Source organism: Penicillium arizonense (genome assembly GCF_001773325.1).
Source record: "Penicillium arizonense strain CBS 141311 chromosome Unknown PENARI_contig030, whole genome shotgun sequence".
NCBI lineage: Eukaryota > Fungi > Ascomycota > Eurotiomycetes > Eurotiales > Aspergillaceae > Penicillium > Penicillium arizonense.
In genome coordinates, this window is record NW_019173307.1 from 1 (window position 1) to 23,041 (window position 23,041).

The 23,041-nt window shown below is 48.7% G+C and overlaps 10 protein-coding genes across 10 annotated transcripts; 5 read left to right on the plus strand and 5 right to left on the minus strand.

The window, feature by feature from the left end:
* Positions 1 to 103: 103 nt before the first annotated feature.
* PENARI_c030G04019 (uncharacterized protein) lies at positions 104 to 232 on the minus strand (the record flags this gene model as incomplete). Its single annotated transcript, XM_022636379.1, has 1 exon — positions 104 to 232. A coding segment is annotated over one exon (129 nt), but the record flags the coding sequence as incomplete, so codon positions are not given.
* Positions 233 to 758: 526 nt separating this feature from the next.
* PENARI_c030G03372 (aldehyde dehydrogenase) lies at positions 759 to 2,319 on the plus strand (the record flags this gene model as incomplete). The annotated part of the gene is made up of 2 exons (XM_022636372.1): positions 759 to 2,098; positions 2,175 to 2,319. 2 exons carry the CDS (start codon positions 759 to 761, stop codon positions 2,317 to 2,319), a joined length of 1,485 nt encoding a protein of 494 aa, XP_022483710.1.
* A 1,248-nt stretch (positions 2,320 to 3,567) lies between these two features.
* PENARI_c030G09343 (uncharacterized protein) lies at positions 3,568 to 3,933 on the minus strand (the record flags this gene model as incomplete). The annotated part of the gene is made up of 2 exons (XM_022636415.1): positions 3,568 to 3,860; positions 3,924 to 3,933. 2 exons carry the CDS (start codon positions 3,931 to 3,933, stop codon positions 3,568 to 3,570), a joined length of 303 nt encoding a protein of 100 aa, XP_022483737.1.
* A 1,065-nt stretch (positions 3,934 to 4,998) lies between these two features.
* On the minus strand, positions 4,999 to 6,728 carry PENARI_c030G02327 (flavin-containing monooxygenase; the record flags this gene model as incomplete). Its single annotated transcript, XM_022636364.1, has 2 exons — positions 4,999 to 6,635; positions 6,689 to 6,728. 2 exons carry the CDS (start codon positions 6,726 to 6,728, stop codon positions 4,999 to 5,001), a joined length of 1,677 nt encoding a protein of 558 aa, XP_022483729.1.
* An 897-nt stretch (positions 6,729 to 7,625) lies between these two features.
* PENARI_c030G10332 (FAD-binding oxidoreductase) lies at positions 7,626 to 9,192 on the plus strand (the record flags this gene model as incomplete). Its single annotated transcript, XM_022636423.1, has 3 exons — positions 7,626 to 8,678; positions 8,728 to 8,994; positions 9,049 to 9,192. 3 exons carry the CDS (start codon positions 7,626 to 7,628, stop codon positions 9,190 to 9,192), a joined length of 1,464 nt encoding a protein of 487 aa, XP_022483774.1.
* Positions 9,193 to 11,839: 2,647 nt separating this feature from the next.
* Positions 11,840 to 13,261, minus strand: PENARI_c030G07605 (uncharacterized protein; the record flags this gene model as incomplete). Its single annotated transcript, XM_022636404.1, has 4 exons — positions 11,840 to 12,152; positions 12,212 to 12,381; positions 12,435 to 12,862; positions 12,937 to 13,261. The coding sequence occupies 4 exons, from the start codon at positions 13,259 to 13,261 to the stop codon at positions 11,840 to 11,842; spliced, it is 1,236 nt and encodes a 411-aa protein (XP_022483720.1).
* Positions 13,262 to 14,056: 795 nt separating this feature from the next.
* On the minus strand, positions 14,057 to 15,221 carry PENARI_c030G07694 (alpha/beta hydrolase; the record flags this gene model as incomplete). Its single annotated transcript, XM_022636405.1, has 3 exons — positions 14,057 to 14,617; positions 14,677 to 15,081; positions 15,144 to 15,221. The coding sequence occupies 3 exons, from the start codon at positions 15,219 to 15,221 to the stop codon at positions 14,057 to 14,059; spliced, it is 1,044 nt and encodes a 347-aa protein (XP_022483785.1).
* Positions 15,222 to 15,567: 346 nt separating this feature from the next.
* PENARI_c030G02380 (Zn(II)2Cys6 transcription factor) lies at positions 15,568 to 17,344 on the plus strand (the record flags this gene model as incomplete). Its single annotated transcript, XM_022636366.1, has 3 exons — positions 15,568 to 16,555; positions 16,609 to 17,280; positions 17,331 to 17,344. 3 exons carry the CDS (start codon positions 15,568 to 15,570, stop codon positions 17,342 to 17,344), a joined length of 1,674 nt encoding a protein of 557 aa, XP_022483740.1.
* A 396-nt stretch (positions 17,345 to 17,740) lies between these two features.
* On the plus strand, positions 17,741 to 19,221 carry PENARI_c030G09339 (uncharacterized protein; the record flags this gene model as incomplete). Its single annotated transcript, XM_022636414.1, has 3 exons — positions 17,741 to 17,781; positions 17,839 to 18,023; positions 18,080 to 19,221. The coding sequence occupies 3 exons, from the start codon at positions 17,741 to 17,743 to the stop codon at positions 19,219 to 19,221; spliced, it is 1,368 nt and encodes a 455-aa protein (XP_022483776.1).
* A 1,262-nt stretch (positions 19,222 to 20,483) lies between these two features.
* On the plus strand, positions 20,484 to 22,323 carry PENARI_c030G00545 (sugar porter family MFS transporter; the record flags this gene model as incomplete). The annotated part of the gene is made up of 5 exons (XM_022636352.1): positions 20,484 to 20,567; positions 20,657 to 20,681; positions 20,736 to 21,438; positions 21,497 to 21,862; positions 21,924 to 22,323. 5 exons carry the CDS (start codon positions 20,484 to 20,486, stop codon positions 22,321 to 22,323), a joined length of 1,578 nt encoding a protein of 525 aa, XP_022483711.1.
* Positions 22,324 to 23,041: the final 718 nt, after the last annotated feature.

Below are 23,041 nucleotides of genomic sequence, written 5' to 3' on the forward strand. Positions count from 1 at the left end.
CTTACCTTGTCACCGTCTTTAGGCAATCATTACCCCCGTCATAGTGCGAGCTATCGCATGTCCCATAATTGCATTGCACTGAGCGGTTTTCACAGTTCCTACACGGTTCATGGCCGCTGCAGCGCTGCTTACGGCGCTTGCATTCGGTGCAAGCGCGTTGAGTATAGGGCGCCCGAGTCCTCCGCCCAGTGTTTGCTTCTTGGTCGCCGTTTTCCTGTCGAGAGGGAGACATGATGATTCCAACAAGGATTTTGGGGGAGAGAAAAGATGCGATCGCTCAGTAACGCAACGCCAACGGGGATACCTGTCCCAACTCAATATCAATATCCCGGTAACCTTAATGGCCACCCCCGCATCGAGCGGGAGCGACGGCGGCGTGGGGTTCTCTAAAAAGTCACTCATTGGCTGATAAGGCAATGCCTATCATCGTTGCCTTTCTTCTGATTAGCTCCCACACATCTTTTGTTTGAGGACCTTCAAGATAGTCCACTCCCCAATCATTGGACCAGGGAAGTGTAGGGAATTTAGGAAACTTATTGGCCTTATTTGAGATTGGCTGATAAGAAGACGCGTCATGATTCAGGTCGGACGCGCTGGTTTGCGCCTTTTTCGGAATTTTCGGAATTAGAAACAAGGAGGCAAATGGTGAGTAAATACGCGAGAGAGATTAAATAGCGTTCATGATGTATATGACTCCGCTCTGATCCGATTTGCTCAGGTCAGAAAGGAATGTTTGAGTCACTTTAATTCTTGCAAGAATGATACTGCCTACGCTCGATGGAGCATCCTCTGCTCTGCGGAAAACAATCCCTCTCTGGATCAACGGTCGACAACACGTCACAGCCAACACATTCACCGTGAGGAGCGCTATTACTGAAAAGCCAATTTATGAATGTTCAGCTGCATCTCAAGCTGATGCAGATGAGACATTGTCATCTGCGGTGTCCGCCTACCCAAACTGGGCCAGCACCAAACCGGCTGCTCGCCGCGACATATTACTTCGATCTGCCGACCTGTTCGACAAGCGTCGCGATGAGCTGGAAGACACAATACGAGAGGAAATCGGAGCCGATGCCGGCTTTGCCAGATTCAACACGGCCACAACTGCGGAGATGTTTCGAGATGCTGCCGGAAGACTGGCACAGAGTCTGACTGGCCAAATTCCACACCCCCAGCAAGACGGCCAGAGTGCTTTGCTTTACAAAGTGCCTTACGGTGTTGTACTTGGAATAGCTCCATGGAATGCGCCATATTTGCTCGGAGTTCGTGCTGCCTTGTATCCAATTGCAGCAGGAAACACTTGCATACTGAAAGGAGCTGAAATGAGCCCGCGGTGCTTCCACCATATTGGCGAGATTTTTCATGAGGCCGGTTTACCTTCTGGTGTTCTAAACATTCTGTATACGCAACGCCAGGAGTCTGCTGCGGTGACAAACCGTCTAATTCACGCCCCAGCCGTTCGGAAGGTGAACTTTACTGGAAGCTCGGTTGTGGGGTCTTTGGTAGCCGCCGAGGCAGCCAAGGTCCTGAAGCCGGCATTGATGGAGCTTGGTGGGAAAGCCTCAGCAATTGTCACCGAGGACGCTGACATCAAGCTCGCAGCACGAGAGTGTGCGCGCGGTGCATTCGTCAATTCAGGACAGGCGTGCATGAGCACGGAGCGCATTCTCATATCGAATAAGATTCTTGAGCCTTTCCGCGAAGCCTTCTTGATGGAGGTAGAGAAATGGGACTCTGGTGTTGGTAAAAGCTGTATTCTGATTCAGGAGGGGGCCGTGGACAGAAATCGACGGTTGGCAACCGATGCAGAGGCAAAGGGAGCAAAACTGTTGACTGGTGATCCTCACGGCCGCGAAACTTTTCCCGACTCTAAAGAAGAATCCAAGCTGCGATTGAAGCCAACGGTTATCGAGGGAGTTGATAAAACCATGGACGTTTTCTATGAGGAAAGCTTCGGACCCACTGTATCTCTTTACTCAATAGACTCTGATGAAGAGGCTCTTGCACTGGCAAACGACACTGAATATGGCCTGTCCTGCTCCATCTTCACCAGCGACCTTGGACGAGGGCTTAGGATGGCCCGACAGGTGGATACCGGGTGAGTGTTGATCAATGTTTCCCCTTCTTTTTTTGTAACTCGCTCCTCTTTGAAATACAAACTAATTGATTTGCAGTGCTGTTCATATTAATAGCATGAGTGTTCATGATGAGGTTGCATTGGCGCATGGTGGTCAGAAGAGCAGTGGCTGGGGTCGTTTTAATGCCGAATGGGGCATCAATGAGTTTTTGCAGCCGAAAACGGTCACATACATGGAATGAGATAGAATGAATACTGTGAAAATTCAGCTTCACGTTGGAATATCTAGTGGCCTTGTTCGTTCAATCTAGTTAACTCCTTTTTCCCCCTCAGATGCGGCCTGGTAGGGATGATGATGGTAGGTAGAGGTATGTGTACAAGAGCACGAATATATATCTTTGAATTCTACTTACGAAAAAGCTACTATGGTGACCACGTATCTACCTCTTATATGCGATTTATAATGAAAGGGATATTTATTTGCGTTCGTATAATATATTAAAAAGTAAATAAAGATTTATTATCGTTTTGCAAATTGTAGTCCAATTGTATATATGGGAGGCTATCTATAGATCGTATACACGTGCGAATTAGGGAGGTGAACCCCCTTAATTAGTACAAGTATTATTAGATAATAAGTCAACTTTCTATAGTGGTAGTAGTAGGAGTAACTGATCCTCTGTCGGGAAAGACCTCATTGTGTGCCAGAAAAGCATCAAATGCGAATATCTCACCATCAACCCTACACGCTTGTTCACGTGAGTCTACTGCCACTCAGAATGGAACCTGGTTTGAGCTGCATATACTCGGGACTGACAACAAGGGCAGCATCTTTTCGTTGGTCTGCAAATCCGGGATTACGACTCGTATGGGCAGCTTTCGGTTCCGCGATGGGTCCCACCAGGTCATCCCGCTCAAGTAGGCCCCCGAATATTCCAAGGCGTACTTCTCCAAAGCAGCTAATGAATGAGTCCCTTCCCCTGACTTATTCCGTGTAATTTAGAATTGACGGCTCGATCAATATGACCTTCGTATATACCTCTCTGGCTCTTGCGAGTGAGTATCCCTATGTCTATGCTGCTAACCTCGTGAGCGCGAGCCGTTGGGTCTCGAGTTTCCGCCGTATTTGTTGCTCGTGCGCCCACTAGGTGAGTTTCCGGTAAACCTAGACCCGTAGAAAGCGTGTTGATGCCTACGGCTAGAGTTGTACATCCCCAGCCATATCCCGTCAGTTGGCGGCGTCCGTGCCCTCGTGCAATGGACGAGCTCACTCTTCTCTGGCTCGAATTGCACCTAGTAGGCACTTGCCCACTGCTCATACACCTCCTAGGCCTCCTAAAGTATCCGGCAGTTCTTGGTCGCGGTTAGGGCAAAGGCTACTATGTTTATATCGTCCGCAAAGCCAATCACCGATATCCCTTAGACCTCCTTGAGCGCCTCATATAAACAGGCGATGTAGATAAGAAAGAGTATAGGGGACAGGGGGATCCCTATGGGACTCCGGACTGTATCCGGATTGGGTCAGATTCCTCCTCGTCGAAGAAAAGCGTCGCACTCCGGTCCGTGAGGTAGCTTTGGGTCCAGTTGAGTACCCATTGTAGGAAGCCCTTCCTCTGTAGGGTGTCTAGGAGTCGCCGGTGGCCTACTGTGTCGAAGGCTCCCATAATGTCTAGCTGTAAAAGCGAGGCGACTGCCTTGTGGGACCAAGCCGTACGGACCTGGTCCGTGAGTAGCCTGACCGCAAGTTCTGTAGATCTACCCTGCCTATTGCCCATCTGGTTTGCTAGGAGGATGTATCGAAACTAGTTTGATGGCTATGAGCTGGTTGAGTATCTTGAGTAAATACAGGCGCTCATTTTGCGTCCCTCGTGTTATGAATCCTTGCACACTCAAGATCTGTGTCAGTAATTATTTGCTGCATTAATATCTGTCAAGATTGGGATGTGAAGCATAGACTCTCACCGCCTATTCCCTATTTTGTATTAGTTTGTTGTTAGTTATTGCGCCCATAAATTGTAGGGCATCCCTAGATTTGTTTGAATTAGGGACTTATTTATTCTTGAATTGCAGTTCCATTTTATGACGTCGTACAGTTTAGATTTGACAATATCAACTGTCGAACGGAGCGCCAATACCTTAATTACCGCTAAAAACAAGATGTGGGAGTGCGAAATTTGTGTATACACTAGTAAATCTACCAGATAGTGTTATGTGACAATTATTGAAAACGATGCTATTCTGGTCTAGCTATCATGTCTATATTTATAATTTAGCAGAGAAGCGGGAAAACTCTTTTTAATATGATCTGTCCAACGTCCAGGTCGGGGCACAGTTTCCATTTAGGCGGATCATGTGATTTAGTGTCAGGAATGCTGTGGTCCCGGGCAGGCGCTAGGGCCTAGTATATATACCGCTACAGCACACAATCGGAGTCCCGATTGTTGTTACGACCTTTTGGCCTAGTGGCAGAATGTGTCTTATGTAATCCGTTAGGTGTAGCGGCCTAACGTGTGCGTGAGATTACAATGCGGCAGCTGGATAAAAATACCCGTCGAGCCATTAGTTAGTTATTCTGACACAGGATGATTCAGCGTCCACCCAAACCCCTAAGGTTCCGTACGGTAAAGTGAATCAATTCGGAATATCGCCGTTGTAACACGCCAGTATCGCCCTGGAGGATAGAAAACCTTCTCAACAGCGAACTCCTAGATAGTGCCTAGATAGTGCTCCAACCAATCAGTCAATCACCTCAATTAGTTCCCTTGGCACTAGTCCTTACAGCATGCGTACGAAAATCCCATGATCCGAAATGATATTCTCGCAAGAAAAAACAAATAGTCGCATCAAATAAAATCAACAACTTCTCAGTCAACTCAGTAAGTATGAACGGCATCAGGTACTTTCTCCGAGTTTTCGATACCTTATACTGGGTGAATCGCAAGCCATTCTTCAACCACTTGCTTATAATCCCAGGGCTTGTATGGCTCAGTCATCTCGGACATTGGAGGCGGCTTGCGGTGATTCTTCAATCCCATGTCTTTGGTAATGAGGTCAAAATATGGAAGAGCATCAAAGGCAAAGTCGGCAATCTCGCCGCCATAACCACAGGGATATCGCCATTTACCCCACTGGGAATTACTAACAGCTTCCTGGATGGCTTCCTCTTGGTTGGCGGGAACTCGGTTGAGGTTTCCATCGAAATACGCCGAGATCCACAGTCCCTGAAGACTAGCGCAAATAGAAGTACTGACAGACGAGATCATTCCAGCAAATGCCAACGTACGGTCTTCCCAGAGGGTTGGTGGCACCATAAACCGGTAGAGTCGTTGAGGCTTCGAAGGGTTTTTTGCCTCGAAACGAAGCGATGGCTGGGACTTCAGAATGGGGAAACGGGAAAGAATCTCATCATCTGCAGATCTGATGAGTTTATCCATTTCAACTTCTGAGCGAGGGAGTGCAGCATCCCAGTTTGTAAATTGAAATGAAGGAGTTTTCTTCCACCCAGTCGCACAGATTATAGCATCGGCGTCCAATATATTACTGGTAGATAGATGAACCTTTCCGGGAGTCAAATTGGTAATGTTTGCCGTATGGACTCGGATCTTGCCCTCTTTAACCAGCTCAAAGAGACTTGTGTCGAAGTTGTGGATACTCACTCCACTGCCTGTCCAAAATGCCGAAGTCCACGGTTTAAGAGCAGCGAGACTGGGATAATGATGATCTTCATATCCGTTCATCTCGATGACATCGGAGCTCAGAGCGTGCCAGAAGTTATGTACGAGAAGTTGTCCAATCTTGGTGCCATGAAGGAACTTTCGTGGCAATGAAAACCCATCCTCATCCCCCCATGGCGTGGGGCTGAACCAGGTGAGACATCTTGTATGCAGCAACTCCTCTAGCTTCCTTTTCAGGGGGGTCACAAATGGCGGACACAACCAGACGGGCCCATTTCCATCCGGACGTATGACTAAGTCCACTTGAACTCCGGCCTGAACGTAGGCAAAGCTAACATCAAACGCAGATTTTGCACCTCCGACGACGACTACTTTCTTTGATGTGTTCAAAGTATCAGCCTGCAACCGAAAGTCCTTTGCATGGAAGAATGGTTTGCCGAAAGAATCCTGTCCAGGGTATGTGGGCATATTCGGCGCTGATGTTAATCCGGTGGCCAAGATAAGTCTCTTAGTCTGCAGAGAAGCCGGTCCTTTCTCAGACACTGTATGGATTTTCCACCCACCATCCGCGCCCTTTTCAATAGAGTCTACGGCGGTATTAAAGACAACCCGTTCAAAAACTCCGAAGTGTTTGGCGTAATCCGTCAGATACCGGTGCAAAACGGCAGCAGGAATATGACTGTCGGGCTTGACCCCGTATATGTCCTCAGACATAGGAAAATCGGGATATTCGTAAGATCCAATCATGTTGTTTGACTTCAACCCCGGGTACAGCCGGTGCTCCGCCCATGTCCCTCCGCAGCTGCTGGCTGACTCGATGACGACAACACGCTCGTTTGGATGCAGTTGAATATAATGCTTGGCTGCTGCAAGCCCGAACCAGCCTAACAAAGCACGTGTGAGATTTGAGCCGATTCTAGCAATAATGACTGCTTACCTGCCCCTACAACGATTAGATCATTTTGTTCTTCAGCCATTGTAGTTGTGTTGATGGGCATTGCTTGGGACATAGCAGAGATGGTATAGACAATCAAGTACTCCTTTATAGACAAGTGGCATTACTGAAGTGGTTGTGCACTAGAGTCTTTGGCCTCAGTTAAGTCATTTTCTCCTCATCATCAAGCGGATCCCCTGTCGGAAGCCTTGCAGAAGCGGGCTAGGAAATCACCCTCTGGATTCCGCTCCGAACTCGGGCCAATCTGAAGATACCGAACATTGATGGTGGTAAAGAGAGGCAAGATACCGAGAGAGTTAATTTTCGGGACCTTTCCGATCGCCGCCTATTTGGAATCCTCAACTGAATTTGATTAGACGGCCTTGAAGATACTGAGAGAGTTAAGTTTCGGGACCTTTCCGATCGCCTATTTGGAATCCTCAACTGAATTTGATTAGGCGGCCTTGAAGATACTGAGAGAGTTAAGTTCCGGGACCTTTCCGATCGCCTATTTGGGATCCTCAACTGAATTTGATCAGACGGCCCAGGGCAGCGACGGGTTATGTTTATTGGGGAAGCCGAATTGCTTCCCCAGCTTTTTGGAGCGACAGATGGCCTGTAAGGACCCGAGTTCTCATGTCGGGGCTGAGCTTCACGCGCGGGACAAAGCATTTAGAGATCCGTCTTCAGTCAGCGGGTAGACGCAAGCTGGGCTTGTTACAGTATCAGGAACTTCCGAACTGCGACAGTATACCAACTCCACCCTGCCATACAGTGTTTCCGATGGTGCACTATGTTTGAGGATTGTTGTTACCAGGATAAATAATCGTCCGAGTCCTTCGATTGAAACAATGGTTTCCAAGCCAGCATCTACTTCGAAAAGCATTCTACCTGTTCATAGTACTCCCCAATTTGTCCTCGTCACCCAAGCAATTTCAACATGGCACTACCGCGGTATGACACCAAGCCAAAATATGGTTCTAAGGTCCTTGTCTGTGGAACACCAGACTATGAGAGGTGTCGGTGTATGAATCCCACTGCCGATACTCCCAAACGCTATCCCCGTGAGATTCACGTAGTTGAAAGCCCTACGGATGTGTCGGCTGCGTTGAAGCGCGCATCGGAACTGGGTGTTACAGTTGGTATCCGTTCTTCGGGTCATATTATGAACCTGGGGAACCTCATTCAAGATGGAATTCTCATCGATACTGTGAATCTTAACCGGAAAATAGACTACGACCCCGTTACTCGGGAGATCTGCTTTGGACCATCATGCCGCGTTGAGGAGCTTGCAGAGAAACTTGGCGAGGTAAAGCGGTTCTTTCCACATGGCCATGCTCCCACCGTCGGTTCCGGAGGCTTTATGCTCGCAGGTGGTCAGGGCTGGTTTGTGCGTGGATGGGGCGCGACCAGTCAGACTTGGATTATGAAGATGGAGATTGTTGTCCCCGATGGACGCATTTTGATTGCCAGTCGTACAGAGAACCAGGAACTATTCTGGGCTGCTCGTGGCAGTGGTCTTGGGTTCTTTGGTGTCGTCACCCGCTTCTGGGGGCGAACCATTCGAGCGTCCAATATGTGGGAGAGAACATTCAAGTTCGAGGTCGGTGACAAGTACGAGGAGTTGATGACATGGACTATCGAACGTGGAAGAGACACTCCCAAGTACGGAACTGACTTGAACATCACCATCGACTACCTTGAAAAGTATGATCCTCGATATACCACGGATGACGTTCCTTCTGGTGCAAAGCTTCATATGAATCTCAACTTGCTGTGCTATACCGATACACTACGTGAAGCCCATACTCTTTTAAGCGCATATGACAAAATGCCGGACTCCATTCGTGACAGCTTGTTGGAGATGAAGCCTGTTCAGAGGAGAACTTTCGAAGAAGTATTCAACCGCAAGCGTGGATTCCTGGGGAACGGCAAAACCGAGCGCTGGCAGATCAATAGCATCATGAATGATCCAGCTTGCCCGCTCCCAAGAGTAAGTATTGTTTCTAATAACAATATCAATATATTCTAACTTGATGCAGCTCATTGAAGCTATCAAGTCAGCCATGCTAGAGCTTCCCACCAGAACTTCGTCGGTGTTCATCTGCCACTGTGACATTGTCCCTGACGAGGAAGATGCTGCCCTGAGTTTGCCACAAGATCTGTACATCTCCACAATTACTGGATGGACGGATCCAAAGCTCGAGCCAGGCATCTATCAGCCAATGAGGGATCATTATAGGCGAGCTTTTCCCGTCGCTGTCGGCCAATACGTCACGGAGTTGGACGTCAACAACGACGATGCGAATGTGAGTCTAGTCGTTTCTCTTTCCCAGAGTACAATTGCTTACCTCCGCATATAGACTCGGGTTTTGAGTGACAGTGCTCTCGCCAAGTTTTTGAAAATTCGGGAAAAATATGATCCCCAGGGATTGTTTCCGAATTATAAAAAGTTCATCAAGGCCCACGACAAGATGAATAAGTTGGAGAATAAGCATATGCTGTGAAGGAGCTTTGGTTTCATATCTATTTATTGAGGTTAACAGTCTCATGTGTTTTGTTCGGATGCATATCATGTCAAATGTCTCTCGCTATTGACTGTGAAATATTTTCGTCCGAGTCATCGTAATCCATTGATTTCTTTTGTATTTTTTCGGTGCTGATTTACTTCCTTTTTCTGATCATCTTTTTTGCAACTCTTTTACTTATCTTTTAAGCAATCTTTCTAAACTTCTTCTGAGACCTCGTTGGAAGTGGGAAAGAATCCACCTCACGTCTACTTTCCATGGGAATCGACCAGTGTCCCGTGAATATGTCGCCTGACTTTGACACACGATGTCCTTACAAAGACGACTTGGCGGGAGGTGGAGAGCCGGAGGAAACTCGACCTTGCTTTCTAACAAGGCCGGTCTATGTATTGTTGCCACCTCCAGTGCCCAAAGTGATACAGACCAAAGGCGAAAATGATTGGCGATGGATAAGAGACATCTTGTATGTCTTGCAGCTCTTTCAACTCATAGTTGCCCTAACAGTTTGTACGGAACCGTCCAAAAAATTAGTTGCGCTCTACGGATAAGTTTAGCATCATAGCGAACCGTACTGGACACGAAACGGATCGGACTACGGTCTGGTCTAATGGAATATCCAGGCCCTATACCGTTCATCCTATCGAGTCCGGAACCTAGGTATTTCTAGGAAATAGTGTACTATTGGCCAATAGGCCGCTGCTTTTAGCCCTAGATCAATATCTCTCTGCGGCAGTTGTAGGATTTCGGCTCCAACTTGTATGCCCCCAGGAGCCTACCTCAAGGGGCAGTCCGGCTCCACCCCCGAATTTCCCACGCGTGTTCTAATTTCATGTACTCCGTAGCTGCAGACTAAAGGGACACCGGCAATTTTTCCATCAACTACCTCTATAGAGAATACCTAATCAATATTGCGGGGAATTCTTAACCATCCAATCTTCCCGAACAGTCCTAATGAAGAAGTGAGCGGCATGGACGAAGGCATGCAAGCAGGTGACGGATGGGCGCGTTTCGTGGCCCCTGTCTTTCCTTTTCTCTGATGCTCCACAAGAGGGTTTGCAAAGTATTTGATCGACCTAGTCACTCAGTTAAATTGTACTCACAAACCAACTGCGTCCGGGAATAATGCAACAGCCTCTTCACCAATTGGTGCGTCGCCGTTGGAACCGTAAGGAAGTGCACGTAGGGCTGCGTCAATGATGAACAGTGGAAAGCCTTGACTCAAACCGTCCGATGTAGAACTATGATGATCAAGGAGATGTTGTTGTGATTTAACACCAATTGTAATGATAGTGACTGCTATTATTGTGGACTTCCGCCTTATCTCTTGTTTTGTTTTCCGGCGGCGGGCAGGTGCAGACAATCGGTTCATAATCGTGGCAACAGTTGTATCAGTGGCCAATGTTATTTGCATCCCACTCGGTATGCTTGCTGTACATTTTGCCACATCTAACCGTGAGAACCCTCCTGAAAACCCAGAAAAAAGCCGCAGGTATTAAGTATGAAACTGGGAGGCACGAAAGCACCATCTCCAAGTCCGAGTCTGCCGTTGCTGTCAAGGTATGTCGCTTTGTAGCCTACCAGCCTATCACTTTACTGAATATTTGATGATAGTACCGGCTCGTGATCCATCGTCTCTATGGAGTTGCCACAGTCCTCAGAAAATGCTCGTTACTGGTGCTATACCTACGACGGTTACCACATCTCCGTTCGTAAATCATTAGCACCATAGTCTTCGTCGTCGCGATAACGGTCGCCTTCACTTTGGCCGCTTGCTTCCGATGCTAGCTAGTTGGGGCTGCCTGGGATCCGTGGGACTGCCCTATCAATATAAGTACCTGCTTTCCTGCACTGCCCTTCTGGACTGCATTCGGTTCCCTCTTTCGTGCCTCGGACTTCTGGATCTTGTCACTCCCATTGGAGACCATTCTAGGGATTAATCTTCCTGGAACAAAATTAGTCTGACAGTCAACTAAGACTCTATATGTCGTGGCGAATAAAAGTAATCGTCGTTTTTCTGCTTTCTCTTGATGGAGTGTAAGAGAGTCAACCGCCCCATCCGCCCACACACTTTGCTCATCAAACATTAGTGCCTGTATTGCTGGCATCCGCGGTCTTGTCCATGTGATTAACCTCTACGCCACTGAAGACCCATCCTGGTATTCAGCCTTCGTATCAATCGGTTCCACCATCGAGATATGCTGTGCCATTATCGCAGCTAGTCTACCACCCACCCGAGTCTTAGTCGATCATTTTTTCCCGAATCTCTTCTGCAGCACTCTCCAATCTACAAACCCTCAAAATATGAGTATGGGCAACAATGACAATTGGGATTGTTCCACTTCAACGCGAGAATTCGCGATCGTGATGAGATTCCTATGGCCAATGTGATTAATATAACGAATTTGTGCCGCGGAGATGGAAATAAGCCCAGAATATTTATCACGCAAGATTTTGAGATAGATCAGGGAAAAGTTTGGAGAATGCTTGTTACGTTCCGTCTAGATACACGAGTAAGGATATTTCTCAGCTCTTCCGTGGATAAAGATAAAAACTCGATTTGCATTTTTATCTCAATGGATCAGGATTCCCACATGAAATGATTCAAGAAGTCAAGGCAAAGTTAACCTCATTCCGATAATTCTCTGACACTGTATTTGAACATCTCATTGGACGGAACAGAGTTCCTATCCCTCACCTTCTTTGTTGTGTCAATACCAGCCACAGGAACACGGTACTCAAACCGCTTGCCAGCAGGGCCTGCAGTCCCATCCGATAAAGGGTATGGAAATGGCAAATACTCAGGCATTAAGCCGAGCTGCGCGAGCACTGTTCCCTGGTCCCACGATATGTGCTCGTGATACAATCTATCGCCTCGGATATTGACGACCGCGGTAAACGGTACCTCAACGAATTTGTGGGTCGGTGGTACCCCTGGTAGCCTATATAAAAGTTTTGTCCATTAGCAACAGATCTTCGAAAGTGAACCAAATTGACCTACAGCCAGTCAAGCTCCTTGTCGTGTGTGAACCTGAAAATAAACTCATCCACCACTCTATCAATTCCCAGGGTCCGACTGATCAGTTCTGTCTCGGTGTCAGCCGAGTTATCGAAGATGAAATTATGTCGATAAAAGTGTGTCAAAGGTCCGCGGCCAATTCCCCCAGTCAACTAAAATCGGATTTAGCTGCCTGAATTCAATGGTTTTGGGTAAAGCCACCAACCGTTGGAACATGGTTTACATATGGCTGATCAACCATCGTGCTCATAGTATGCTCAACTGAGCGATCGGTAAACTCATAATAGGTATGCTCATCCCAAATTGTTTCAAGATCAAAGTACGGTCCGTTCATGAGAGGCTTCAGAAATGACAAGTTTCGAGTATGTGAAACGGACTCGGCCCAATAATTGAATTGATCCTGGAAGGGGCTTGCAAAGAGATGAGACTTTACGTTGGGATAGTAGAACGCTGTTGTGGTGTTCGTTTTCTCTGTTGTGCCCGGCCTTTTGCCGGCTAAGTGCCGGAGAAGTGGCACAGCAGCAGCCTCGAGGCTTGGCTCATCAGACACATGGCTGTAAACTACCGCACCAGCGATTGACGGAACAAGTGGTAGATTCGGTGCTGCATGGTTCCAGAGCTCCGGATCGTAGGCTGAATCTCTTTTAGTGCTGAAACAAAGGATGTCATAATCCCTCTAGAGGAGTTTCAAAATAGTCATGACTTACCCACAAGACCAATTTTTCCATTTGGCGCACACTTCTCACACCTTGCTAAGGATTCGGCTGCCCTGGTGAGCGCATCTTTCGCTCCAGTGATCAGTGCCCGTCTCTGGATGGCTACCAAAGTGTAACCTTCTTCAGCCCATTTAATTGGTTGAGACGGAACTCCATCGATGATAGCCAGTTGCTGGCTTGTGTCTGGAATAAGGACAATTAATCCCGGACCATGTGCCCTGCGAGAGAGTGGGGGCATGAGGGATAGTCCATCCTCAAGTTCAAAAAGCTCCGTAGTTGGGAGTGGAGGAGGCGGCTTCGTGATATCGTTGAACATGGCTAAGGTCACTTTGTATGAAGTGTGTTCAAACGGCTGATGGCTTGTTGGATACAATATATTATTCCAAAAATCTGTTTCATATTGTGTAGTAGTCCCAAGAACCCTACCACTTATCTTGTGGTGTTGGCCCGCATCACTCCCACCCCGACGGAGATAATCAGAGAGTTCCGCATACACAGTAGGACTTTTCGGACCAGGTTCCGACCGGAATGATCGACCATCTGTTCCTGCACCATTGATAGGACATTTCCGATAATAATGAAACCTAGGGCGTCCTTGGTTGACTCGGTTGATTCCAACTTATGCTACGAGATAGCTCGAGTAAATAGAAACCTCACACTCAGGCAGGTGGACAACTTTGCACAACGGCCTCAACGTCCTCTAGGAGCAATTTTTGGCCCTGCGAGTGCTATGTCTTACCGGTCTAAAATCTCGAGGAAGCAGATTCTGACATAAAAGAGACGTGCCAGCTTTCGCCAAGTTCATAATTCCTAGACATATCGGGCTCACTTTGACGGCCGCTGTGGGAGACAGAATTTGGCAGCGACCGAAACGAGAATTAGGGGGAGGAGCAACAGCGGACATCTCGGTCGGTTTTTCTGTCAGTTCTCTTTCACTTCAGACATATCATAGCACTACCATCACCCATTCATCCTGAACGTAGGGTATACCGGTTTGTAGTCCTAGATAAGCTCTACATGTCTATTAAAATATTACAAATTATCAAGATAGGAGGGTCGCCTAGTTCTCATTTTTGCTATATAGAGTGCTTTGTGACTTTCATAAGGAGACCTAGACTTCTTTGCCAAGGAGCCAGCCCAAGCCGAGGATTGTATCTTTAGCAAATTTCTCACTGGTAGGGTGAGATGGATGGGTGTACCAGAAGACGTGTGGCAGGCCATTGTAAACAACAACCCTGGTCTTGCCGCCACATTTCAGTCTCAATTCCCTCTCATAAATCAAGCCATCGTCTCTCAATAGATCAGCACCGCAAATTTGAAAAAATGTAGGCGGCAAATTGGCGTGTCCAGTCGGCCAAAGAAGAGGACTCCAGAGAGGAGAAGTGAAGTCGGGTTCTACATCTCGATCATACAACTCGATGGACTCGGACGTCAGCGTGAACCCATCTTTGAGTGCCTCTCTGCTTCGATATAGATCCCTGTACTCATCTGTCAGGGCCTGTGGCGCTAAAGATGGTGGGACACTCAGGTAGACACCTGTCACTGGAGGATGGAGCATCTCGTCGCGTGCTCGATGGACAAGGGCATTTACTATATGAGCTCCGGCCGATGTGCCTCCGAATACAAATCCCTGGGCGACATCCGCACCCAAAGAAGAGTCGTTTCTGGATAGCTATTCTTCTTGGTTAACATAAAAAATTCCACACCTCCACCTTTGGAACAATCTCTCACCCATAACAACGCGTCCCACGCGTCATCGTAAGCCACCGGAAATTTGTTCTCTGGAGACAGCCGGTACTCCAGGCTGACTGAGACACAGCCATAGGTCTGTGTGGCACCGATACATGCGCGCGCTTCCATTTCCGCGTTGCCTATTCGAAATCCTCCGCCATGGAGGATAATGAAAAGCGGCCCTTTCTCCGCTGGGCTGCACGTGCGGCGATATACCAGCGCGCGCACCGTGCTACCATCCCGGACAGAGATGGAAATTTCTTCCTCCGATACTTCCCCTTTCGACTCTTCTAGGAGAAGGTCTGCTTCCTTCCTGAAGTCCGCATCCCATTTCGCACGCATCTCGGGCAAGCCCAAGGGTGCATCGCCCCGGTGGAACCTCGACTGCACGCCACCCTCCACCATCTGCTTCCAGTTTAGTAGGCTACGCATCAATTGAGGACAGCTTCAAGTAGCGAAAGGAGTACCTTCAAGAACTCATTGTCGAGGTTGGCAAAAAGATGCCATGTTTCGGGATCATCGATTGAAGCTGTTGCGAGCGCCATGTTTGTAGTTTGGGTAATTTGGATGGATGATTACCTTTTTCGCGACCTGCTGCTCTTGAAAAGCATGAGTTTGTCGCCGGCTTGAGCCCCCATGATAAGGGGCTGTGCTTGTTGAGGGTTACCGTCATAATCTCCTCAACCTTCGTCTACCGCTCCTCGGCTATTCACAAATTACCGACCTGAGGCAAATTTGCCCCATCAACGCAATTGCCGATCGGAAAATATCGTCCACAACGACTGATGCGAGGGAACATGTGAGAGCAATTCGACCTTTTGATCCTCATCCTCGTGGCTCTCCTAGTGGACTCGGTTAATTCGGGGTTTGTTGATCCTCGCAATCCTTGACATGACCCCCCCAACGCATCCCTTGCCTTATTCCTCCGTTGGGAGCCGGGAGGGTGATCCGCACTCTGCTACCTGCAGGTCACGGTCGCGCCGAGGATGCCAAACCTGTCGGGACAAGAAGGTCAAGTGCGACGAAGGACGTCCAAATTGCGCAAGGTGCACTCGCTTGAATCGACACTGTGACTACACGCCGCGGCCACGAAAGCCGTACTCCAGACAAACTACTTTGACTTCGCCGTCCAGACAAGGCGATGGCTCTCACACCGCGGCGGAGCAACTCGGCCCCCAAAATAGTGAGGTACCACTTACTGGCTCAACTGCTCCTCTGCCTGGGTCGCAACCCAAGGACCCAATTTCAGAAGGAGGCTCGACTGTCTCCCCGGAGTCACCGACCGGGGAGTCGCAACATGTTCCCACGCATGGGCTGGATTCACTCCCACTTTGTCCTACATCAACTTCCAGCATCACGCTTTCACCCGCCTGCGCCATTCTCTTGTCAGAATCTGACTATGAGGCCATCCACTGTCTTCGTTTTGTAATATCACCTAGTGTAGACACGAAGTCGCCAGAGTTCAGTGGACCAGCTTTGATATGGACCTTGAGCCAAAGAAGTCCACTGGTTCTCCACATGGCGTGTGCCTTGGGGTCGCTACAGTTGTGTCAGGAAAGCTCGCATCCTTCAACGGCCCAGCGCCGCAAATCAGAGGCGGTTGAGCATTACAGCGCGGCGCTTCGGCTATTGGCGACCGCCATCCAGGATCTCACGCAGATGTCCGATCTGGACTTCATTCTTGCTGCTCTCTGGCTCATGATTGCTTTGGAGCGGACTCACGGCGATGGTACCGGAGCGGGTCTCTCAACTCACCTACGAGGCGCTGCTTTGTTGCTCCAAGGACGACTAAGAAATCTCCGAAGCATCGTCGCCGAGAATGGCCCTCAATTTGACGAGCAAGGGGCTGAAGACATTCGATCTCGTTCGGAAGAGGAAGGTGTCACATCACTTCCCTTTCAAGCCAGATGCTCATCTGGATCTCCCTGATAGATGGTGGTGCAGCTCTCAATGGAATTGAGGCTGCCTTCAACGACCTGCTTGGTGAAGCTATGTCGGACTTGGCGGAGAACGAAGCCCTTTCACGACTCAGGGGGTTTAACATTCTTCAGAAGCATGCAATTCTCGTATATCATGAAGCTTGGGGCGCCAGTTATCCTCAAAGCGAGCTTATTGAGGATCTCCAGTGCAGCCAAATCTTCTGCCTCCAAGCGGAGGCAGGCCAGCTTCGCTACATGCTTTCTAAACTTGCCCCTGTCGATGAATGTCCCAACTCGAGCCTCGGAGTTGACAAGAAGACTTTGGCATACGCTATAGAAGACGTTGGACTGAGGTATAAAGACCTCCTCACGGCCGCAAGTTTGATTGAACTTCCGAAAGAAGGCCCACAGAGGACGTACGTGCTGAATGTCCGGGCTATTGTTCCATTCTACCATGCGATTGTCCTCTGCTTTTACAGCCTCGTCAATTCATCGATGGCATTAAATGTCAAGCAAACCTCATCATTACGAGAGATAATGACCCTCGGGTTCCGTACTTATAGTGACCAAGGGGATCAGGCCATGGGGCGAATAGCCTGGCCTTTGTTCGTGGTGGCACTTGAGTCCGATGACATGATTCATCGGGCTTGGGTTCTGGAGCGATTTGAGGTTCTTGGGAAGGCAGGTGAGAACTTACGCAGGGCCCGTGAAGCTCTCCATACTGCATTTCCCCAGAAAAAACCGCATGAAAGGCGCCTTAGGTATTCTGAGCTGCTCGGACAGAGTGGGATTGATCCATTTGTGATCTGAGGCCCCAGAAATGGAATGCAGTAGAAATGATGCAGAGGCCGGCATTTTCGCAGATCTGCAGATCTCTCCTGGGCAATTTACCGAGGAACGCCTGAATTTAGCGACCGGCTGTTCTTGATACTGCAAGTGGCGTAGAAGCCCGAAGGAACCTAGACTTTCTGGCGACGAATTCTAGCTTATCCCGATAATTGCGGTATTTTATGTCAATGGACTCCCAACTTTCCGACGAGAGAAGACATACAAGAGAAACATAGGACACCAGAAACCTAGTTTCGTGCTTTGATTATCTTACTGCCTAGCACTGCTAAAGAAAACCTCCTTCTCGACCAATTGACATGAATTCCACCCTACAAAAGCAGATCCATCAGCTTGTCAAGTGAGTACATTGTAGCAAACACCAAAGCCTCTCCCCCGCTGACACTGCGCTTGCTAGTGCCCCGCTGTTGGATGAGAGATTCTCAGTTTTGAAACAATCCCTAGTCAAGCCCGAAAACAAGCAGAGGGTGATTGAGTCCTATGACAGACTTCTCAAGGTTTTGACAAAAGAGATTGCGCTAATTGAGAAATCTGGTTCTGCTTTGGTTCCAGAGATTGACTTTAATGATGTTCGAAAAAATGGTTGGTGTTCTCCATGTCCAGTCCGGATGATGTGGCGGCTAAAGAACAGATATTAGACGGTCGTCTTCCTGAGGCCTTCGCCGATATTGTACGAGACCGTGGCTGCGTGATTCTACGCAATGTCGTGAGCGAGGACCAGGCTACGGCCTGGGAAGCGTCGCTAAAGGATTACGTGCATCGACATCCCGGAGTCGGCGGCCATCCTGCTAAAAGGCCGGCCTGCTGGAATACCTTCTGGACCCCCGCACAGGTGCAGATTCGCTCGCACCCCGCAGTCATTGAGGCTATGAGAGCTGTCTCCCAGCTCTGGCATGTAGCCGATCCATCGACCCTCATTGATTTGGACAGCCAGGTGGTCTACCCTGATCGATTCCGAATCCGCTACCCCAGTGACAACACCGACCAATTCCCGTTGGCCCCACACCTTGACAGCGGTGCAATCGAGCGATGGGAGGACGAGGAAAATCGCAAGAATTTCGCCGCGATTTTCGAGGGCAATTGGGAAGATTGGGATGGCTGGGCGGCAGACCACCGCGTCGCGGCGAAGACCGACCTTTATCAATCCGGAATATCGTGCTCAACTTGGCGCAGTCTCCAAGGCTGGCTCTCGCTATCGCATACGAACACAGGCGAGGGAACCCTACGCCTCCTGCCGAGCTTGAAAGCATCTGTTGCCTATATCATGTTGCGTCCGCTGTTCCATACCGGAGAGTACAACGACTCATTGCCCACCTTTCCAGGGGCCAGCCCTGGACACACCCAGTTCTTCCCTATGGCGGATCACCATCCTCACTTGGCAATTGAGAAGGCGATAGTCGGCATTCCCCCTGTGCGGCCAGGGGATTATGTCTTCTGGCATTGTGACCTGGTACACGGGGTTGATCAGCTCAACCTAGGCAAAAATGATTCCAGTGTTTCTTACAATTCATGCAACCCCCTGACTCCCCACAACGCGGATTCTCTCGTTCTTACCCGTGCGGCGTTCGAAAAGGCGGATGTGCCCTCCGATTTCGTACGGCAGCAGGGTAGCCTTGAGAAGGAATATGAGCACGAAGACCACGGGGCCCGGACAGAAAACATTTTAAGTGACGATGGTCTGAAGGCGATGGGACTGCTACGCTTAGACGAAGACGAAGAAGGGCTGACCCCCGGGCAAAAGGAGGTGAGACGGTTAGCGAATCTGAAACTCGGACTCTAGATTAGCCCAGCGGGGAGAAAAACCCAAAAAAAAAAAAAAAAAAACCTACAGTCGCGTCTTCTATGTTAACTACTGTTGTATAAATTCATCTATGCGAGGTCACATGACTCCCGCGCAACTAGGGCCATGCTGGATCTACATAGATCTAGATGTAGGGAGTCGATCACTCACGTAAAGTTGGGTAGGAGGGAAGTAAATGTCAATAAGGGAGGTGGATATCTTACCACTAGGAGCAGGATGATTCAGCACCCAACCTCCGACCTGTCTTGTATAGTAATCGGTGTATAGTGGATTTGATATCCGGTACTTTGACCTAAGGCCCACTTTTTATACTGCCATGCAGAAACCTCAGAAAGTTCAGTTTCAGTTAATAGCTAGTAGGATATATTAATGACATCAGCCACTGCCCCTTTTCCCGCGTATCAAAGGCATGTTTAAATACAAGAATGCGAGAGTTGTATTAGAATGCGTTGGTATATAGCGTGTATGCTATCATGTTGACACGCGCGAGGTTTATGACCTAATCAAGTAGGCGGTATTAACGGCGGTCAAGGCCCGAAGTACCGGAGGTCAAATACTTATGATACACCACTGTATTGTCGGGAGATCAGTGCTGTAACGCGCTAAACAAACCCCTGAACAGATGGCCCTTCTGAGCAGCAGCCTATAGATAGTTTTTCAATCAATCAACCAAGAGACTGATTCAAGGGGTCCCGATGAGTACTAGTCGATACCGAAATCTTCACCTCCGACAGTAAACAATTTGTATGAGGAAGAGAGTTAGGTATGTAAGTTACTGTATGCCAAGAGTCATATGACTTTAATGCTAAACCGAATCAGGTTAGACTCACTTAAGGCTGGAGCGGGGTCTCCCAAGGCTGTGACCTGCATTCTGCTAAGGAACCACCTCGCGGATCGTCAGATAAGCCTCTTTCGCAAAAATGGGGAAATAGCCGGTCGCTATCAAAATAGCCGACCATATTGGCCAGGTCCTGATGGCCAAAGCCAATAAGTGGGAACGCCATAGCTTATCTTATCTTCCTCTCTCCACATTCTGTGCTCAACCCCAGATTCCGAAATCTCGGAAGCTCCGCATGGTATATGAACCAGTACTCATCCAATCGGTGCCAGGAAGGTATTGACTTCTCAGTCTCAAAAGCGCGGGAAATACCACATTTTATACGAGAGAATACTTTTTCTGTGGACTTCCCCACCTTTGAGATTGGAAAATTGTGAACTTACCGTCCTATCATACCCTCAACATGGACTTGATCACAGGCTTCCTTGACGCGAACGTCATGAAAGAAATGACGCTCTCCACCTTCTTGGTTGCCCTTTATTGCTCTGTAGGTGATCGGAAACCCCAACGAAAGTGGGAACAAAAACGGTTGTTTGGAGTTCCAGTGCATCGATCTAACGCGGAAAATATGCACAGCTCGGTGCTATTGGATTTGGTATCGGTGGGAGCCACTATCAACTGTGTTCTACGTACAACCCTGGCTGACTGCATACAGATTACGGCTATTGGTCGGGAATGCTGGCGATGCCTCAGTTCATTAATGACTTCGGCGTTTACAACCCCAAGACCAACAGCTTTGACCTCCCGTCAACCTGGAAATCTGCAGGCAGCGGGCCTCCAATTGCAGGCCTTGCAGTGGGCGCCGTTATTGCTGGAATGGTCGGCAATCATCTCGGTCGCCTAAAAACTTTCCGCCTTTCCTCTGTGATCTCTATCGCGGGGATCCTCATCCAGTGCACATCTATGGGTTCTTACTGGCAGATTATGGTTGGGCGCATCATAAACTCATTAGCACTGGGCATCCTTGCGAACACGGTACCTGCATACCTAGCTGAGGTCTCACCCCTCTCCATCCGCGGAACACTAGTCAATTGTTACCAGTTTTCGATTTCGATCGGAGCAATTCTGGTGAACACGGCGAACTGGGGCATGTATCAACGGACAGACCAGTGGGCATACCGGTTGGTACTCATTCTTCAACTGACTGTACCCATCATCTTCGTGATCGGATCCTTCTTCGTTCCCGAAAGTCCTCGTTGGTTAATTGGAAAAGATCGTCATGCGGATGCTGGCAATTCTTTGAGAACTCTTCGCACAGACACGTCGCCAGAGGTCGTCGACCAGGAGATCCAGCTGATCATGGCGGCGGAAAAAGAGAACAAGAGTCAATTTGACCGATCTTGGGTTGAATGCTTTAGGTATGTTTTTCTATCATAAATCTAGCCCTTTTGAACAATTCTGAGAACCGGGTTACAGAGGATCCAACCTCCGTCGCACCTTGATAGCCACCGGAGTTCAGTGTCTGCAGCAAGCGCAGGGAAATTCTTTCATGGCCACCTACTCGGTGGTTTACCTCAAATTACTCGGCGTCCAGGACATTTACAAGATTCAGATTTTGATGTCGCTCACCATGGCCCTTGCCTCCGGCTTCGCGTTCTACGTACCTGATCGTTTTGGTCGACGTTGGCTGCTAATCGTCACCGCGGTGGCCTTGTGGGTTAGCATGTACATAATTTCAGCAATCCAGGCTTCTGGCTACTCGAGTCACGCGAGCGGCCAGAAGACCGCTGCTGCGTTTATATTCATATGGCAGGCGGCAATGTCTATCGGCTGGAGCAGCTGGTGAGTCCATCACCTGACATAGGATGATGAAAGCTGAGACATTTCACTGACTGGCGCCTAGTGTGTGGATCGTAACAGCCGAGGTGCCGACCCTGCAGCTCAGGGAGAAGACGATCACGATAGCCACCTTTGTCGGGTTTTGTGTCTCCATCCTTGTTACTTTCATCACCCCTTTCATTCAGGATCCTGGTTACGGAAATCTTGGAGCGCGAATTGGCTTCCTCTACGGTGGGTTTTCCTTTGCCGCTGCTATATGGGCCTTCTTGTTTTTCCCGGAGACCGGCTTTCGTAGTCTGGAGGAGCTCGATGAGTTGTTCCACGAAAAGGTATCTGTGTGGCGCTTCCGCACGTACCAGACAAGTGGTTATGGTGCTCAATTGGCTGAAGTTGAGGATCCAACTCATCGCCGCGACGCAGTCTCAGACAAAACAACTGCTGGGCACGAAGAAAACTTGGCCTAAACAAGGGTCTTACTTGTGAACAGCGTGGATCCTGTATTACTGTATGATGGGCGTGGTATTGAGTTGATTGAACACGAGGACATTCTGTGCTAAGGCATACTATACATGCATTCTACGTGGTAATACGTAGGCCTTAGCTAAGGAAGTATTAGGTGCCTTAGTTGATGATGTAGTATCTTAAGAAATAGTGAGAAAAGGGACACTTACTATGGTTATAAGCGTATCGGTTAGGGAGAAAGAAGAGGAAGGATCGTGGAGCATAAAAAGGGTCCTTTTATAGGTAGTAAGTCTGATAGCAATTGCTGTTAACAAGCAAACGTTTAACCTACTACTCAGCCCTACCGGAATACCCCATAAAAGCTTATCGGAACGACCCTTCTTATTACACTAATCACATGCTTCCTAGCCATTACCACTACTATAGATATGCCACTTTATACCGGAATGACCTAGTCGACGTTGGATACCTTTTCCTATGCAGGGATTTCCCTCCCAAGGATAGAGGTTTTTGCCCTACATGGTTTTAATAGACCAACACGACCGGCGGGAATAACCCATTCCACTATAAGACCCTAGGGACGTGGTCTCTAAGGAGGGGGATAATGTCAGGACCACTACCAAACTAAGGAGGTCGATAACGCCTAAGGCATGGAGGATGATCTAGGATCTCACCGCCCACGAATGGGCCAGTCGTGTATATAAGCATTTCTCGCTGGTC